Consider the following 19,664-nt stretch of genomic DNA (forward strand, 5'->3'; position numbering starts at 1 on the left):
CAATGCACAAGCAGGTGGGAATTAGCTGGTATAATTTAGGTAGCCCTCTAGACAAGCTCTTTTGCAGTGGGTCTTTATGCTCCTGGAGCAGCACAGGCTCAGTAAGGTACGGGAGTGGCTTTGCACAGTCTGTTTTCCCTAAGCTGAATTGCATATATTGTGCTTTTAGAGATACAGAGGAGCCCTGGTGATTCAAAGACAGTGCTGTCTCAGTCCTGTATTTTTTGTTTGGGAAGATTTTTTTTTTCTTTCCATCTAAATTAATGGGATAGTATTGCCATCTTTTGGGAAAAACATGGCTGACTGAAAGTTTTGATGTATTTTATCCACGTGCATACGTGCTGTGGAATTTAAAGGGTACTTTTATTTTTCCATGATAATTGTGTGTATTTATTGATTTTTCCCAGTAAAATATATTCATCTAGAGCTGAAAGCCTCTTTAGTGAGGTCGAACGCCTGCAATTGTTTGGAAGCTAGTTTTTACAGTAATTGCACTTTTTTCTTCATCTGTCATATTTAAATCAAGAAAATTGTATTGATTATGACTTCTTTCTAAGCATCATAGCGAGCTAAATTTTTGGTGTTTTTATCTGGTTCATTATCACCATTGTATTAACATTGGTGTGGCTGATTTATATTTCCAGTTCTTCACCAGGTAGGAGTAACTCACTGTATTATAAATCAATAGCCTGTCTACTTGAAGTTCTTCAGAATTCCTTTTTTATTTCTGCTGCCTTGTGGGAGAGTAAGAGCAAACATGAGACAAGATCATCAGTTGGTGTAAATCATTGTAGACGGCTGCAATTAAAGCTGGAGCAATTTACCATATGGGGATCTGTCAAGATGTACAGAAATAAGAAAATGGGAGAGTTGTTAATTTTGTAGACATTCACAAGTCTGAAATATTTAGATTTCTCTGCCCCTAGTGTTCCAACAAGTTTGTATCTTCAGGGGAAAATAATGAATATGGCTAATGTTATCTAATGTAATAATAAGACAATATTATGGTGAAAGCGAAAGACACTTCTTTTCTCCCATCTTTTCTAAAGGAGAAACTAAAACTTCTTTATCAAGAAAAGGTCGATGTCCTTAATGCTCAAATACAGTCCTTAAGGTAAAGTGAAATGTTTATTTTTGTTTTAAAATTATTGTTAATAAATTACCACTTCATAACAACATGAACCACTCTGAATTTGAATTTAAGTAAGAGAATGCCTGGATATCTGAATGTCATGTTTTCTGATAGTGTCCCTGAAAGCTGGTTTTACCTGAAGTTTTCTGAAATATAAATGTGGCAAAATTGAATGTACTGCTATTATATAGCAACATTAGCAGAATATAAATTTTATGAATTCAATTGAATTACTGCATTTATAGAAATTACAACTCAATATAAATTGTCTTTAACCTATGTCTGTTAAAGTAGATCAATTAAAACAAAAAGAGAACTTAAAATTTAAACTTGTTAAGTTCTTCTGTATTTAGCTTTCTTCTACTAGTATTTTATAACGTAAGTTTTAGAGATCCTAAGCATTGAACTGGTTTAGGCCATGTAACGATTTTGGAGCAGGAAAAACTAATTTTGAAGCATGCAGGCAATGTTTTCAGTCATGTAACCTGCATATCTTTAAACAAAAAAATATTTGAAAATAAGTCCTCATGTGTTCCTCAAAACATTAAATGTTTGAATATATAGCAAATTATGGAAAAACAGAGGCAGAGGCAACCTTAAGACTTGGTCTTCTCGAATAAACTTGTGCCTGTACACCTGCATTCATACTGCTGCTGAATCTATTTAGTTGTGTTTTTCCCTAAATAATTTGTGGTTTCATATATCTGAAAATTCTAGATTTGTGTGTGTAAAAAGAGTTAGTGGTAGGGAAACAAGTTTAAATATGCTCTCTGCAGTGGTAAAATCTTAAACATGCAAAGCCAATTATGCCAGTGAAAGTAAAGGAGGATCTTAAATTTCAGTTACGGATTTCAATTTCCCTGCTGCCCCCCACCTTGGCTTCAAGTGTTATATATGCTCAGAAATAAATATTGGAGGCTAAAATAGTCCACAAATTTCCACAAGTACGTTATTCAGCTTCTTGATTTCTCCTAAGGGGTGTGATCTTTCACACTGTAAGTTCTACAGTTTAAACCTGAGCATTTGCTAAATTTTAATTGAAGTGACAAATTATATCACTTTCAGTGAGACTATCCTTGTTTTTAACTTGAAACATGAATTTACATATGACTTGCAAATTTCTGTCCAAGATTTCCTAACAATAGGTCTGTTATACCATGACTGTCTAAGGATAATTCTGTCCAGGTAATAGTGGATTATATTCAATACACCAACTACTAAAATTGGAAAAAGTGCACAGAAGATTTCCCAGATGGAAATAAGCATGCATGCAGTGTATATATCATGTGCACAGGAAATCCAGTGCAATCAGAATGTGTCAGACTTACTATATGTGTGCTGCCCAGATGGCCTGCATAACAAAACCAAAATCTTTGGATTTATTGCACAATTTGTCAAGTTGATCTATATGGGCACAGTGTGCATTTGTCTGGAACTTCCTGATGTCAGCATTCCTACTGCTTGCGCTCTCCTCAGCCTGACAGATGCTTGGAAATTTTGGAGAAAATTCTTCAGAGCACCTGGTAAAAAATTCAGAGACAAGTTAAAAAAACCCCTGTTTTTCTGAAGATGTGGCTGACCTCAAGTTTGTGTGAATCACTGGATCAAAGTGAATGTGATGAATACATTTGGCTTTTGCCTAGGAAGCATAGGGATCTTTACTTTATATTATAACTATACAGTTGATTTGAGAGTAGACAAGAAATGTGAAGCTAGTCGTATTATTGGTAAGAATAACAGAAAAATGGTAAGATTAGGGTATTGAAGTATTTACATAGCTGATAATGTTGCTTGCTAATGAAATGTTTACTCTGTTTGGACAGTAGGTAAGCCTAGAAGTTTTATCTAATAATTTTCTGTGTAACTTTGCTATCTTCTGATAGTACAGAGGGAAGGAAGAAACTAATATAACTTTCTTTTGTCTATTAATAATTTTGATTGGGCATTTCAACTATTATTTCTCTGCTAGTCTTCCTTAGCCTACTGAAATGTGTGAAATAGTGTTAGTTACAGGTATCCTTACAGTTCTTTTTAGGTTGCATCTGTAATTGTGTATTACATATAAATATAACTTGTAGAAATGTTTGATTACTCAAATAATATCTTTTATTTCTTCTTTCTAGGAAAGACCTTTCAGAATCTCAGAAGACATGCATAGAGTTGGAAGGAAGGCTTAAACACCAGAAGTCACTTGTTTCAGCCACAAATCCTAGCCGGGTTGGTGGTCTGTGTCTGAAATGTGCACAACATGAGGCAGTTCTTGCACAGACTCATTCGAATGTTCATGTGCTGACCATTGAGAGGGTAACAAAGTAGGTTTGGGGGATTTTACATTCTTGTTGAAAGTACAGTTGCTTACATGAAACCATGTAAGTCTCAATGTATTCAGTTGCATTCATAGAGAGATGTGCACTTATGGAACAATGGACTCTAATTTTTAAGGTTACAATGCTAAAATCAATGGCAGAATATGAGCATAGGTCCCAACCACTTTGAAATCCATGGTGGTTTTATGACTTACTTCAACTGGGAAAGAATTTTAGGCATTTATGTTGTAATTACGATACCTTGTGCTGTCCAGATAATCAGACTGCTGATAGTCTGTTTTCTGCACTTTTTGTACAAACAAACCCTTCACACTGTCAGAACAAATATGATGGAAGTCCATATATCTTGATTTCCTCCAAAAGTTGCTTGTTTTTCTGGCTTCATTTTATTCTCCTTACATTTGGGGAACTCTTACTAGTGGGTTTTTTTCCCTTCAATTTACTTAGTAGATCAGGTGTTTTGGATAGCATGCATTGCTTCTTCCTAACTTCAATAAGTCAGGGGAAGAAGTTCCTATGGATAAAAAGAAACGAAATTATTTGCTATGGCCTTTTTTTAGTTGTAGCTTTTATTTTAAAAAAAATCAAAAAAACAGCTATACAGGCTGAATATCATATATATAATTCATAAATCTCAACAGCATTAAAATTTTTTACTGTAAGAAATTCTGCTAGTTAATCATCTTCAAAAATCTCTCCCTTTCTACTTGCTAGAAATAATCATAGGATACTGCAGCTTTCTCAAAGTTTGCTAAACAGACTTCTATTTACTGACAGACACCTGGAGCATCTTAGGATTTCTGAAGTTTTAGAATAACCCCACTGGAGAGGAGGTAGTGGATCAATTAGAAGCAAGAAGACTGAAAGGATGTAGTGCATGTAGTCTGTCAAATGGACATTATCTCTACACATTAGATGACTGTTGCTAGGATTTATGTGTTTTTCTGTTGTCAAGTCCAAGAATTTTCTGGGAAAGCTCTCTGTTGCTCAAAAGTCATGTTTCAAAATCTACTTTTGTAAGAAGAAAAGTAATTATTTGTCACAGACACTGGAAAATATGAGCAAACTATCAATCAGTATGCTCTTGCCATCTTGTATTATAGTGCAGTTTGAAATAAAAGATTTGAGCTGACCTATTTATCTTTCTTAAACCATTATTTCAGTTTGAGATTTAACAAAATCTGAAAGCTACATCTTCCTGTGATGCAACTTAGTAACAGCAAAGATATTTCAATAAGGATTTTCAAAGGGACTTTGTTCAGTTCTTATTGAAATGAAATTTTAAAATATTGACTGTTAGTTCTCTGGCAAATACAACTGTGTTAACATTCCACACAATATGAAGAAAAAAAAACAAAAAAACAACAAACAAATACAACCGTTTTCAGCCCCAATCTCTAGTTGCACCTAAATCACAGACAATTATAATCTTAATTTAAAAGCTTTCCACGTATCGAAATACTGAAAAGGTGAATTAAAGTATTACAGTTTAATCAACTGTTTCACTGTTTGGTATAGAGCTCAAGTTCTTAGTTAACAGAAGTTTGGAGGGGATGTAGAATCCAGAAGTCTTCCTATTTAGTTTCAGTCCAGTTAGCAGCAAAGGACTATTGATTTTAATTTGATATACTTAATGATCTGCATTACTTGTTGAACTTAACCCTTCCCTTTATTTTTTTCCTCCTTATTTTACATTTAATGACAGTGTAATTTCATATTGCTTTGATATGTTTTTTCAGTACTACTTGCCTTTTTTTTTTTTGAGCATGTATCCTCATTTTTTAATGGCAATGAAATGTTGCTCAGATTCAATATATTTATGACTTGAGCTCTGCTGTCATTACAGGCAGTTTCACTAATGGTCCATCCTTCTGAAGTGAAGGACTGGTCATCAAGCAAATGATATTTTTAGTGTCTGCCAAGCAAGCAGCATGCTGTTTTTCACTCTTAACCCATACTGGTTTTAGTCTTGCTTACCACTCTTATGTCTTTTTTCTGTTAACATTTCATACTTGATATACCTGTTGTTTTTTTTTCTTTTGAGAAAAAGTACAGAATAAATATCTGTTTTTTCTTTATACGTAGAGAAAGAGACGAGTTGATAGATGCGCTTGTCTCCCTGAGACGACACATGAAAGAGATGCAGCAAAGAGAAGCTAATGCTTGTGAGCAAGTTAAACAAGCTGTGGAAATGGCAGAAGAGGCCAATTTAGAAAAAACAAAGGTAAATTCATCAAGAAACGAGAGCTTTTCGGTATTCACATCTACTGCAAATATCAATTAGTTTTCATGCTAATGAGAGAGTACACACATAAGACCTTTATCTCATGTTGATATGATGTGGTAGATTTAAAAGGATTGCACTGTGTGGCTGTTTCTGAGCAGTAACATAAACTCTATGTTTGAGTTTTTAAATTCTCATCAAGGCTGTAGGGTGAGTTGCATTCTTTGGCCATGATTTAAGTTCTCATGTGGTTTCACAGCTAGGTGATAGAAATCGAATGGTAGAATTTTCAAAGGCATTCATGACACATAGGAGGATCATTCTCATACCACATTTTTTTATCTACTCTGGAAAGAGTACGGATTAGCTAACAGAACTCTCTGAAGATGAGAAGTTCTGTCTGGTGCTACCTACAGGAAGTTTATGGTGCTATGTAAATAATAATGGCAAAACCAGTTTTGATCTAATGCTTGTGTTAGCCCTAGTTACTCCATACAACTGGTAGTGACCTAAATTATTTCCTTGATATTTAGTGACATCTACTGTATTATTAGTGAATTACTATAGAATTGAGAGAGATTTTTTTTTAAATGAAATTCTGTTCTTTTTATAGTGGACAAGGTTGATGTAATTGTTCTATTGATCAAATCAGTATTATTCATCCAATGCTGTAACAGAGTGTGTGTGTCTGTAGGGTAACTATAAACAGTGAGGTAAGAATACGGAGTTTGAAATCCTATGTACTTGATAAATTTCATTTCAGAGTATTACAGCTCTTTGTCCTTTTCTGGGAAAAAAGAGAGAATCCTTCTGAGCCCACTGTTCACTTGTCACATCCTGTCCCTGAGGGTTTAAATTTTTAAATTGCTTGTTTACTTTTTTTGGATTGGTTTCTACAGCTGTCTGATAGAAATGTTTTTCACTTACTGCTATTTGAAACTGCACAAATTCTTTTCCTCCTCTATACAGTAAAGTGAAGTTATCTGATCTTCTCCTTCAGTGTAGCTCATGTTAGAAATGCGGCCTAAGAATAAAACTTAGTAAGACAAGTTAGTAGAACCTTTCACAAAATGCGTCTTCATGCCTATACTATTTCTGCCACAAAGAACGCGGCTTCGTAGGGTCTCTACTGGTCACTCTTTTCACTGCAGCAAGAAAATATGAAGTACTGTTTGTATACCAGACTGAATAGTAGTCTGTTTTTTCAGTCCTCAAAAACTATTGTAATATGAAGGAACAGGAAGAAATCTTTTACTTTTGCTGCATTATGTAATGTTTTTACATGCCCTGGTATTTATTTTTGTAAGTACAAACCGTCCTTTATTTTCCCAGTCCTATTCTACTCTTAAGGTGAAGCACTGTTTTTCTTTGTGGTTTTCATGGAATCCATTAGAACAATACAGGTAAGAAAAGTAAGGAGTTAGTTTTTGGAAGCCCAATGAGTTATAATTGGAAATTCATCACTCTGTTTACAGAAAGTCTAACTTCAGGTGCTTATTTTTTAAAGTCACCCTTTTTTTAATTGTCTTTCCATTGTCTCTTTAGTTTGTGGCCTCTTGCCTATTACATAGAGCAAGGAGAGATCTGATAAGGTTAAACTTCCATAGCTGAAGCAAATTCAGGCATGTATTTTCAACATAAACATCATAGAAGAATAATTGTTTAAACTGGTCGTTATGTAGTCAAAACAGTAGAGCTAATAAAATACACATTTCTTCTTGCAACTCATTTCTTCTGGAGTTGCCTTGTTGTACAAGTCTACCAAGCTACACCAGTCTTATGCAGACAATTGTGTGCTGCTGATAAATTCCTGCAGAAAAAGATTCAAGGTAAGGACGAAGGGAGTCCCTCGCCCGGGTAGATTTGTGATAGGAAAGAGACCCTGAGAAGGGTCCTGCAGAATTGCCGTGAACTAATGGAGACTGCTAAAGTATTCTCTAAAAATTATGGTTTAATTTGCTTCCCTTATGAGCAGCCCAACACCACGGAAATAGCATATAGGAGATTGGCTTTGAGTGAAAGAAATATTAAAAAACACTTCAAAAAAACTAATTTGAAAATAAAGGGTAATAAGGTAGGAATCCTAAAAGGAGCTTACTTGAAATAGGATATGCTGAATATCAGTGAAATGATGAAATGAAATCTAGTTTACTCATGGGTTAGCAAGCTGCCTTTAGGGTGCTTTGAGTACTTTGATTAATATAATGGAGTAGTGTATTTCTGATTTGGACTGACATAACACTCAACTCCTCTTCTTTTGGCAGGGATACATCAGCATAAATTGATAGATATTATTTTTCCTAGCATTTTTAGAAGATAGTGTCCACTATGCTTCTTGCATATAAATTTGTTTCTTCTATTTTGATAGAAAACATGTTTTCTACAGAAAACGTAGGAGTTTTCAGTAGGATTAATCTTCTTTATATGACAAACCTGAAACTAAATTCAAAGAAACATTTTATTTTTATTTGGTTTTTTTTAACTTTACATCTATCTTCCAGGTTTCTTTTTACCCTTCTGCATTCAGTAATTCAATTCAGAATGAAAACAAGTAGAAGTGCATACATTCTTTGTTTACTTACTTGTTTACTTATTTTTCCTTCAGCTATGTAGTTAGGAAGTAACCATAGTGTTTGCAAGGAGTCAAATTTTGAAGGCTGGTTCTAGTAAAATACGTTCATGAATTTTAAATGCAAGGCAAATAATAATCTTTAGTTTTAGAAGAAGAGCTACCTATTTGGAAAATATACTCTGAAAAATGCTTCCATCTTTGCCATAACTTTTAAAACGTGATAGATTTATAAATTACAGAAGGGCATGTCTATACAGACAAACGTGTACATCTGTTCTAAATTTTTTAGTCATATTCTAGATGTTAACATGATAGGGTATTTATAAACATCATAATAACTGTTTGAAAAAAAAAAAGTCCTTTCTAATAGCAGATTGGTTTCTCTGAAGGCATTAGATAAATACCATATCTGTTAGAAATTTTAATTTATCTACTTGAAAAAATAACTTTTTCTAGGCTCTAGTCCAGTGTGAGCAGCTGAAAAGTGAGATGGAACGGCAGAAGAATCTTCTTGAAAGAGAGTTAGCTGCCCAGTTCAATAAAAGGACTGACGAAAAAGCAGCACTGCGGGAAGAAATGAAGAAGGAAAAGGAGGACTTGGCAGCAATGGTATGAGTTGGGTTTTTTTCTATTTGTGTATTCCAATGAACGTATAGTCCTCTCTAAACTTTCTGTTTGCTTGTCTTTTGTTTTGTTTCAGTTTTGGATTTGAGAGCTCAGTAAATCACTTCCACCGTTGCATTAGAGCAGTAATAGGTGACTTACAGCGATCCTTTGAGTCTGAATAACTGGATTTTATGCTGTGTCACTGGATACATATTAAGTTGTTGACGTTATGCACTTTAATTTAGTTTGCGTAATAATTTCTAATGCACTTTGTCAAAGTAGAGGATGGTTAAGCAATATGTGATGCAAGTTTTGTTGTTTAGGTTGCTAAGTCAGGCATTCAGAAGTTGGTACATATCGAAATTAGGATTCTTTGATACTTTGAGCTTACATATACATATATATTAATGTTACAGAATCACATATATATTAGTGTTACAGTATGGTAATTGCATACTAATACAGTATTTTCCAGAATGATCTTGTATGCTTAATTTGCCCACCTGAAGAAACGTGGGCACTTTTCCTCACTTTTCGCACTTCCCCTGATGTTTATAAACTCTTTGAGACAGAATCTGTCTCATTTATACTGTGACCATTACAACAGAGCATACTAAACTTTTGTTAGTAGAATAGTTCACTCTTTAGTGTCACCACGTCACTTGGTATTTCATCACTGAGATGTGGTTTACGGGAACTGATTCCCACCTTGAGTAGTAGTCCTTTTTTTAAATCCTACATACACATTAAACAACATATACTGACAATATAGTGATGCCATGCATGGTAATTAAAGATATGGTATGACTTTGTAGAAAACTATGATCTATATTTATGGCTTACATTTATATACGATTAACTACTTTTATGTTTCAGGAAAATGAAATAGTAGAAATTATATACTGTTCGTCAAGTCATCCTCCATATGGATATTTTATGGCTTACTTTATGAATTGAATTGTTTGAAGGGGAGAATTGGCATGATATATAAATCAGGTGGATGTATAATGAGTGAAAAATAGTGATGAATATATAATCCTCTAGGTTTGGCTTTCAATTCCTGTAAGTTAACCTAGAACTGTCAGACACCATTATTTCCACATATATTAGTAAGCTTCAGGGCTAAATAGCTGAAGGGTCACTGTCTCTGTTTTATTGTTACATTTATTTTTTACCATTCAGCAAAATTTGATCTGAATTACATTAGAATTTTTAACATACCATTCCAGTATGGTTTTTGTACAACCATATTGCTTTGATCTATAGTGCTTCTGAACTTGAAAATTAATTTAAGATCTATGGTTGCAATGACAGTTTTCTTTACCTGGGGGAACGTGATTTGGTTTAAATCAATCTGCATAAGGATGGATAAGAAAGTGTTAAATAGTACTCTTACAGCTGCAAGACTGATGTGACCAGCTGCTTCTGACACTTTGTCCATACTAGCAAGTCCTGGAGACTACTTCGGTTGATGAAAAGTTTCAACTAAACTGCTCTATGATAAATTAATTAAAAATAGTGAACCTATTGTTAAAATTTAGTCATATGCTTCTGTATTTTTAATTGATATTTTATATTTTATTGTATATATTTAATTTTTTATTATATGTTTAACACTTTGTATTTTGGCTACATAAATACAGTTGCTATCAAGGAAAACGTCTCACAAGATTTAGATCTGTGGTTGGTCAAACTGTGACCATTACTGTGATCATTACTGTGTTCTTGGGCTTTTTGCAGGTGATGGCCATGTCTGAGAATGTGGCCATGTTGGAGGCTCAGGTAGAGAGAATCACGAGGGAAAAGAACTCTTTGGTTAACCAGTTAGAAGAATCACAACATCAGCTTGCATCTCATGAAATGGAGATGAATAAGGTAAACACATTTATAAATGAGTATTGAGCTTGGTTTTCTTTATCAGTGGGGCTTGAAAACTGAGAATATTTTTTTCTGCGTTTTCTTCTCTATCGGTAAAGTACATTTGATAAATGTAAGCTTCATGGAAAATCCCAGACACAGTGTGATGAGTAGAAACATGACTTTTTCAGTCTGCCATATTACCTTGAGATGCAAAAGCTAAGCTTTCTACCTTGCAGACTATGCAAATTGCTGTTTAAAACTGCAATCCAGTGTTTCATTTAAAGTTGCGTTTGAAGTGAATGAGACACCAGAGTATTCGCCAACTCTGGGATATGCAGTGCTAAAATAAAGGGAGCTGTATCAAATCACAGGTTTTTTGAGTATTTTCCTGTAGAATTAGTATGCGGTGTACTCATTAATGTTGATGGCATGCCTTTTACAAAGAGATCTTTCTTCCAGTTAAGGATTATAGATTAACATCTATTTTTTTATATATGTGTATCACTTCTGGGTGTTTTTATTTTTCAAGTGTTTCTCAACCAATTAGAGCCTTAATGCAGTTCATAACACATGAAAGAAAGAAAAAAAACAAAACCAAAAACAAACCCAAACCAAAATAAAACAAAAAAAACCAAACCAAAACAAGAAAACCACCCCAAAAAACAGCCATCCAAAATTTATGCTGGCAGATGACACATTTTAAAGTGCTTACTTTTATTTACTTAGATTCATCATTCACTTGTTACAGAAATAACTTCAGCTTTGTGAAGATGAGGGGTTGCTATATGTCTGTAGGAACAACAATCCGAGAATTCAAATTTGTTGCAGCCTCTTGAAACATCTGCATAGCTTACCAATAATCCTAGGGCCAATCCTACCTCCCAGTTGTTAACTGCAAGGTTTTGGCTAGCAATTCATTCTTTAGGCCTCTAGAGACTTCTGAAGGGGTTTTCATCAGTTCCTGTCTTCCTCTGCTGCCCCTGCTGTCAGAAATAAGTGAAAATATAGCATAAAATCTACAGCAAAAATTCATCCAAACTTACTAGGAAATTTAATTCAATTTCAGCTGAAAGACAAATGAGGGAGCATTTTAAGAATGTCAAAAGGGTTTGTTTTACCATTTCTGAAATACACTTTTGTGTTTTCAGACTGGATTCACAGATGACTAGCCCCACTTACAGGGATGGTGGGGAAAAAAGAGGTAGTAAGTACAAATATCTATTGGTCTGGTAAGAGCACTTTTATAGTTTTGAAGTGAACTCCTAGGAGAGGTGACACGGTGGTTCCAGTCCCCGATTCAGTTAATGTTAATCAATGCAAAGTTGAGTAGGTGGTCACCTTGCAGTAGTCTGTGCTGTGTTTTTGTTGCACTGTCCTGAGAGATGGCAAAACTGCATTTGTGTTCCTGTTCTGAATTGAGAAGTCTCAAACATCCTGGAGGAAGGTCCTGACCGTTTTGCTGTTGGGACTTTGTGCAACACCCTGACCTTATCATTGACTATGTAAGTGACATCTGTGTCTTGCTGGTGAATCTGACTCTTTGTTTCCAAACTCGGTTTGCCATTATTAAAAACAGCAAAGAGCAACATTTTTCTATTTGAGTTTTATCTGAAATATTTTTTCCTGCATGCACCCGAAGTCAGGGAAAAAAATTTGGAGTGAGAATCTTTTTCCTTCATTCTGAATGACAAGGAGTTTGTCCATTATTAGGACAGCACCATCTGCTGATTCTTCTGCATTATTCCCTTTGTACGATATTTGGGAGAGCTGAAGGCAGGGATGGCTGTATTTTCTTTTTTTTTTTCTTGGAGGAAATGACATATTGCACTTTGTTACATCTTTCAAATAAAGAAAGGAGGAGGTAGAAAGACGGGGTTGGCAAGCCATGCAGTTGCATCCTAGGATTTTTTTAGTTGCATATGATATGTCAGTATTAAAAAAGATAATGCTTTAGAACTTTGCCATTTTTCAGAGCATTTGCTTCATTGTGTTATTTGCAAGAGGGCTAAGTTCACGAGCTGTAAAAAAAATAGTGAAAATGAGAAGATGTATGAGACTGCAACATAGAAATTAATTTGAGTTGTAGAATGTGTGTGAGGAGATTGTGAAGCACAGAGGACTGTAGCAGCAAATTAGAAGTGTGCCCACCTAGGAAGCAAGTTTGGTGAAAGAATGTAAGCAGGGCTGGGAAGCTGAGTAAATTGAAAAGAAAGTTCTGTAAGAGTAGCTGTGAGTAAACACATTTGCATTCTCATTGAAGAATGTGCATATCTGTATGTTTGGTTAATTAAGGTGAAATGAACAGGCACAAATTGGAGGTGATTTCACAGGGTAAGAACAAAAAGGGGACAGGTTATCCTCCATCCTTCTCCATTCCCTATAGAAAAGGTCAAATAGAATCATTTAAAAGTCTTAGACTGGGAGAATAACGTCCTGCACAGCACTAGTGAAAACTATATTGGAGGGATTGGTGAGGGTTTTTGGTTGTTTTTTCTTTCCCTTTCTTTCCCCTAACCCCTCCCCAGACCCTCTGAAGTTGGGCTGCCTTCAGGTGGAAAGGAATGAAGAAGTAACATAACAAACATCCCAACAGCAGAGACTAATTGTTGCATTTGTGGAAGTGGTACTAGGTTTATTTAAATGTTGCTTTCATCCTTTTCTTCTGACCCATACATATATCTGAATTAAGCATTGTTTTTAAAGAATTCAGTTTGTAGTAAGCCTGTAACGCTCTGGTCTAAATTTCCAACTTATTGTATTAACTTCTAACCATTTTCTTTCTTAACAGTGGAAAATTGGCAAGATAAGAAACTACACCTTTATATAGGATTGTGGTAGATCCTTTACTTCCAGGTTTTGAAAGTGTTGACATAGACTTTCTTTGGATTTTAGAGAGAATGGGAGAAGACTATAAAACCAGTAACTGTAGTTTAACTGTATTTAGTGGCACGTATATTTACAACATAAACATCTATACTTAGCAAAATCTTGATCCAAATATACTTGAGTCTAGAAGGCACTGCATATTTCAAAGTTAATGACTATACAGAGAATTCAGATCCACCTTTTTGTATAAAAACATTTACCATATGTAGTCTTAAAATATCTGTAAATTCAAATATGTTGCATTTAAAATACCTCTAGAGGGCACCAAAAGATCTATTTGCAAAGCCTGGGCTATGGATTCTTCAAGCTCCAGATCGTGTTGTCTGTATAATCTAACAGGTGTGTGGAGAAATGCGCTATCAGTTGAATCAAACCAAAATGAAGAAGGATGAGGCAGAAAAGGAGCTCAGAGAGTACAGAACAAAAACTATAAGGCAGCTTGAAATTAAGGACCAGGTAAGAGATAATACTGCTATAACTTTGCAGTTAATAGAAGCCTAAGTAAGGTTATATCGGAAGCTGGAATGATTAATTTTTCTAATAGTGGTCATTTATTACTGTTAAATGGTTTCTAAATTATTGGCAACAAGCCAATATTACTGTTAAATAAATACCTCTTCATTGTCTTAATTTTGTTTTCAACCCTAGTATGTTCAGTTTTACATAATACTCATCACATGCTTTCATATAGAATTACTGTCATATGTATTCATACAATGTACTTAAATTGTATGTACTGTATACATATGTTTATACACTTTTTCTCACAAATAAATCCACACATAATTATGTATACATGCAGCCTCACAAAACATTGAAGAGTCTTAAGTATAACCTAACTATACAAAAAATGAAAATCATTTGTCTTCCAGTTTCTTTAAAGATCCAAGGTTAATGAATGCTGGGATTCATAGAAAAGTTTAAAAAAAAACAAAACCAAAAATAAGCTTCTAGAAAAAAATAACTGTACAAAAACTCCATTAGGCATTAATTACTGATTATCTAAAAGTGTGTTTTGTAATAATACAAAAACCAGTATATGCCTTCTAGGTAGTCTAAGAAAACATCCCATGCAGTAGGAAAGATTATTAGCCTGCGACATACTTGGCAACCAGCTTGGACAGGTGTAATCTGCATCTTTTGAAGTGCCCTTTTGCTTGAATTTCTATCCGTTTTTCTCTAGGTATTGAGACTTAGTTATTCATAAGTTGTGATTTGCACATGAGAGTGGATGTCTTCTGAATACACAGATGTATAACGTGCACATGAGGATAATTTTTTTAATAGGAATTTTTGTTATTAGTGCAGCCTATCCAACAGTTTTAAAATATTTTTTTCCTTGTAAATAAGTGAACAAATCTGTCCCTGTGTGAGAACATATGTAGGGGGAAAAGTCAGTATTTCTAAAATTATATTTTTATTTACCAATTCCCTAAAGTCTTCATGTAGGACAGTAAGTTTATGAACTTAATAAAGTATGAGCTTAGACTGGAAGCAACATTAATTCAAATTATAAGCAAAAGATATGCAAAATCCAAAATAAAAAATTATTAGATTAAATAACTCTTCAATATGTATAGAAAATCAGTGCAGAGAAACAAGGGCCTTAAAGCATTTAGTTTTCAGGGTTGGATTTTGTTTTTGAACTCCTGCATCCTTTAGGCCTAAGGACACTTTGAAAAACAAAAAACAGGCTTGTTGTCTGTGTCTTGACAGATATCACAGATAAGAGAGCTGGCATAATCTTGGCATAAAAATAAAACAGGATGTGTTTAATAAGATATTTGAAGAAGTATCTTGGATTTTAAATGCAGTCCTCCAACTTGCTTCAGGATTGCCTTTTGAACAAATTGCAAAATTTAACAAAATATTTTAACCTTGTGTATCGACATACTGGTATTTTATTCAGTGTGGGAATGAATACACCAAAATGTGGTGATTTATGATTTGATATAATTAAAGTGAAGTGATGGGAGGGGGATTTCCTATCAGCAAAGATTATTAGAGTAATTCAGTAATTAGGTACGGTAATTATATTGTTCAAATATGATTGCTGGTTCCTTAAAAAAATGAAAACACTATTTTGAAATTCTCAGGCTCAGCATTTAGCAGCTGTTTTATTGCTGTGGCTCTAGTAACCAAGGAAGTTCTGTATAGGTCCTAATATTATTAAATATGTTAAAAATGAATCAAAGAATGTGTGTACATTTTGGGTGTTTGTTGTTTTTTGTTATTGGAGGGATGTTTTTTGTTTGTTTACACTTTTTTTTGAATAAAATTTTAACAAATGTTAAGTCATTCCAAATTATTTCATTTAAATGAAATGAAAACAGCTCAATTGCATCTAGCTTTGTATTTAAAGAAAAACCTAGAATGTTTCATCTTATATGGCACTGAATAGCAAACCGTAATTGTTCTTTGGTCTCTCAGCCATGACCTGACCTTCTGGCTAAGAGGGAGAGTTGATACTTTCCTTGGCCACCATCTGTTCATAATAAATACGTATTTATTTTTGAAGAGTAGAGAGACAATAATGTATGAATATTTTCATGCTATTCTACATTAAATGGTAGATTTTTCTGTTTAAAAAGCAAAGAATTGTGTTTCAGATTGTCCTGATATATTGAAAGTGAGTTTACTGTTTCTTGAGGTATGATTATATTTTTAATTGTGCTGTGGGTAAATTTTAGTTTTGAATATGTATTTTAGTTTATATGTAGTGACTTTTAAAAAGCGATTAAAGTTATTCAGGTGTGTCGGAAGAAGCAGAATTCCCCATGTGTACTATTTAGGATTGTCAGATACATATACTATGTCAGTAAATAGAGATATGTATTTATCCTACAGTGATATTTATGATGTTCTTAAAAACTGAACTTGTATCATTTAGGAAAATTCGAGGGAGTATATATCTTTGGTACTATTCTCTTTTATTCTAATATCCCTTCTCCATTAAGACTAATAACAAATATTGGCACCTTGCTATGACTACCTGTTATTAATATTTGACATAAATATTTCTTAGAATAAAAATGAAAACGCAAAGAGCAGTGTTACAATTTAAATTGTATAAGAGTTTTGTAATATCACCCATCATGATCCTGATTAACATTAGGATTAATGAGGGAGAGGGGGAAAGACATATACCACGCAGTTTCTCCACACAAAACCTGCATCTGTTCATCTGGCCCAGTATGTTGTAAAGTAACATAACCTACTGCCCTCTCTTTTTCTCTCACAGCCCTCCCATGGTGGATGTAGCAGTGCTGAGCTAACAGTGCCTTACTTAATAGTTTGCCTTCTTAGGAACAAGCTTTAGAAGTTACACGGGTATAATGCCTTCATGGCAGTAAACCGTGTCCACACTAGGGGTTGTACTAGCACAGCTATATCAGAGAAAAGTCACGCCCTAACCTAAATAGCTGTTATCAGAACAACAATTGTGTGGCATATTTGACACAGCAGGACTTCACTTTTATAATACTTTTTCTGTGAATTTGAAAGCACTGCATGGCATAATTTGTGCATTTCTAATAGAAATCATACTTCTGACACACTATGAAATCGTTTTCTCAGATTAGCATTTGCTCTTTTCTGCTCTGCATTATAAAAGTAAAAGTGAAGTACACTGTTAATCATTTGCTTTCTGTTTGCCTGTAAATAATTTTTATTTGGTTTATAAAAATCTTGCAAGCTTCAGCATGTAGACGTGAAAACAGTTTTGTGGTATTGGTCTGTGCAGTCTCAGCCAATTTGGGCGTCATCCTTATTAGATTGTTCTTACTGGTAGCATTGCACCACTGAGAGTTGTGGTCTCGTTGTAATAAAGCGGTGGGACACGTTAAATCCAACTTCAAAAACTAACTGAAGCTTTTAAACTTTATTTTACAATGTTTTGAGGAATCAGATAAATACTTTGTGTAGAAATAAATCCAAGTCAGTAATCTTAACCTATAAAAAGCCATTCTTTTAATACTGTATTTAAAATTGGGCAAATGTAGACTGAAGCAGGAAATTACAGAATTATGTCGCCTACTTGTACTTATACCAAACTCGACAGATTTTTAAGACTTGCTTGTATGGAAGTTCATGTGCCCAAATAAAATGGAAGTTGGATTGTCACTGGATATGCACAACCTATACCAATAGAAAGAGCTACACATCAAAGCATTTTTGTGTGGTGTGACAGAACCTAAATGATGTCTCTGTACACTATACACTGACAATTTTACAGACAAATAAAAATCTGGCAAAATTGCAGTCCAAAAGCATTTTGCCAAAAGGTATTTTGGGAATGTTTATCTCATTTGTCATAAATCCGTGATTTATAGTAACCTAATTTAGACATTATAAGTGGAGAGATTACTGCCTCTATTTTCATCAGAAATAATGCAGGCCAAGAATTGGGTGTATATCCTGGAAATGCTGCAATGTCCAGTGCAACACCAATGCAACCTTCTGAAGATGCTGATTCACTGACTTGTCTTCTTATGAAAAGGGATCAGGCTTCTATGAGTCAAGCTTTAGTGTAATAGATTTTTCACAAGCTGGGACATTCAAGAAATCACCAGATGTTTTGAAATTTAATAAAATTTTAAGTTTTTATTTTTTTGATGAAAATGGGTTAGGATTATGTGTTATGTGTGTTCTTGCAACAGTCCTATACCTAAGATTTTGTGACCTTATTAGATAAAAAGATGCTTTGAAGGTTCTGTTTTCAAAAGAAATGCTGTACAATTGGTAAATGTACTTGAATACTATTTGGCAGGGAGAAAAATCTCAAAACCTAGCAGACAACTTGAAACTCTTAGCATCTAATTTTCTTACTTGGTCTAATCTTGAATCTAATGGCATTAAAAGTAGCAAAACCAATTGCTTTTGGACAAGAAAGCATAACCTTCACTGTAATTGAACTCTTCTTAATGTATCATTTTCAGTTTTGAGCATTCAATGCACTAACTTGAAAATGGGTGCATAAGGAAGGAGTAGAATGGTAGTCATTTATGCTGTGCTTTGATATGAATTTTCTGAGCTGTTCAGGAGGAACATAATTCTCTTATAACTGAACTTACTGGCTTATCTGAAGATTTTTAAGGAAAAACATTGACATACAACCCGACAATATATAACAAAAGAAATGTTTAATTACAATTATGATATAGCTGCTGCTGCTGTGCTATGGCATTGCTTTCACCTGTCAGCCACTCATTCCTCAAGGATCAGTAGGATGCATAGCCTTCATTAAATTTTTCATGTTTCTGTAAGAAAAATCCCTTGGACTGGGATTCCTAGTAGTAGACTTTTCTGTACTGACTGGTCTGTATTTTCTGTACTGGTTTGCTTCCCCTAAGAAGTTGACCTGATAAAAGGAATTATTTTATTGTTCATAAGTGTAGGTGGCCCATGTAATCTTGATCCATGGTCTGTCATCCAGTGGGATGTCACCCTCTTAGTATGTGGAAAGAGAAAATGGTTTATGTGCATTAAACATTATTCAAAGTAGTGAAAGAATTGCATAGCTCTTGATATAGTGTGTATATGCATTATATTTAAAGAAATGCTTACTTTCTGTTGTTTTCTTCTTCTTAGTCTTAGTCTAGAAAAATGGCTCTTTTATCAGTAGTCATTGTGCCAACAATCAGAAGAAAAAGAGTGTAAAAGTCCCTGACTATCACTTGTCAGTTTTTACCACGTAGGTTTTCTTTCCAGTTATTCTTTAATGCTGTCCAGGAAAAAAGAGCCAATCCCACATCAGTAATCTCAAATATGTGTTTTAAATGAGAAAAGGAATAAGTTTTGTTCTCTCCTATTTTTTCAGTAATGAGGTAGGAATAATCTCGCCCTTCCTTTTCTTCTCCTTTTCTGAAATTCCTTTATCAGCAAGCAAACCATCTACTTTGCACCATCCCATTCTTCACCTTGTCCCTGTTCACCCCCTCAGTGCAATCCATTAAAAAAAACCCAAAACAAAAAAAATACCCAACAACAAAAAAAACCCCACAAAATAAAATCTCGTTCCACTGTGGAACAAAATCACTTTCTTATCTCTGTTGGTGA

The 19,664-nt window shown here is 34.3% G+C and overlaps 1 protein-coding gene across 1 annotated transcript in view; it reads left to right on the forward strand.

Moving 5' to 3' along the window:
- Window positions 1–19,664, forward strand: part of SDCCAG8 (serologically defined colon cancer antigen 8) — a gene marked incomplete at its 5' end in the record, with an annotated part of 100,314 nt that overhangs the window by 5,532 nt on the left and 75,118 nt on the right. The window contains 6 exons of the mRNA XM_010190975.1: window positions 1,050–1,114; window positions 3,256–3,444; window positions 5,545–5,683; window positions 8,712–8,864; window positions 10,602–10,736; window positions 13,947–14,063. Of these exons, the coding sequence (XP_010189277.1) occupies window positions 1,050–1,114; window positions 3,256–3,444; window positions 5,545–5,683; window positions 8,712–8,864; window positions 10,602–10,736; window positions 13,947–14,063 (798 nt within the window). The remainder of the gene's footprint in view (window positions 1–1,049; window positions 1,115–3,255; window positions 3,445–5,544; window positions 5,684–8,711; window positions 8,865–10,601; window positions 10,737–13,946; window positions 14,064–19,664) is intronic.

The sequence above is a fragment of the Mesitornis unicolor genome, unplaced genomic scaffold (assembly GCF_000695765.1).
Source record: "Mesitornis unicolor isolate BGI_N332 unplaced genomic scaffold, ASM69576v1 scaffold22698, whole genome shotgun sequence".
NCBI classification, from domain to species: Eukaryota; Metazoa; Chordata; class Aves; order Mesitornithiformes; family Mesitornithidae; genus Mesitornis; species Mesitornis unicolor.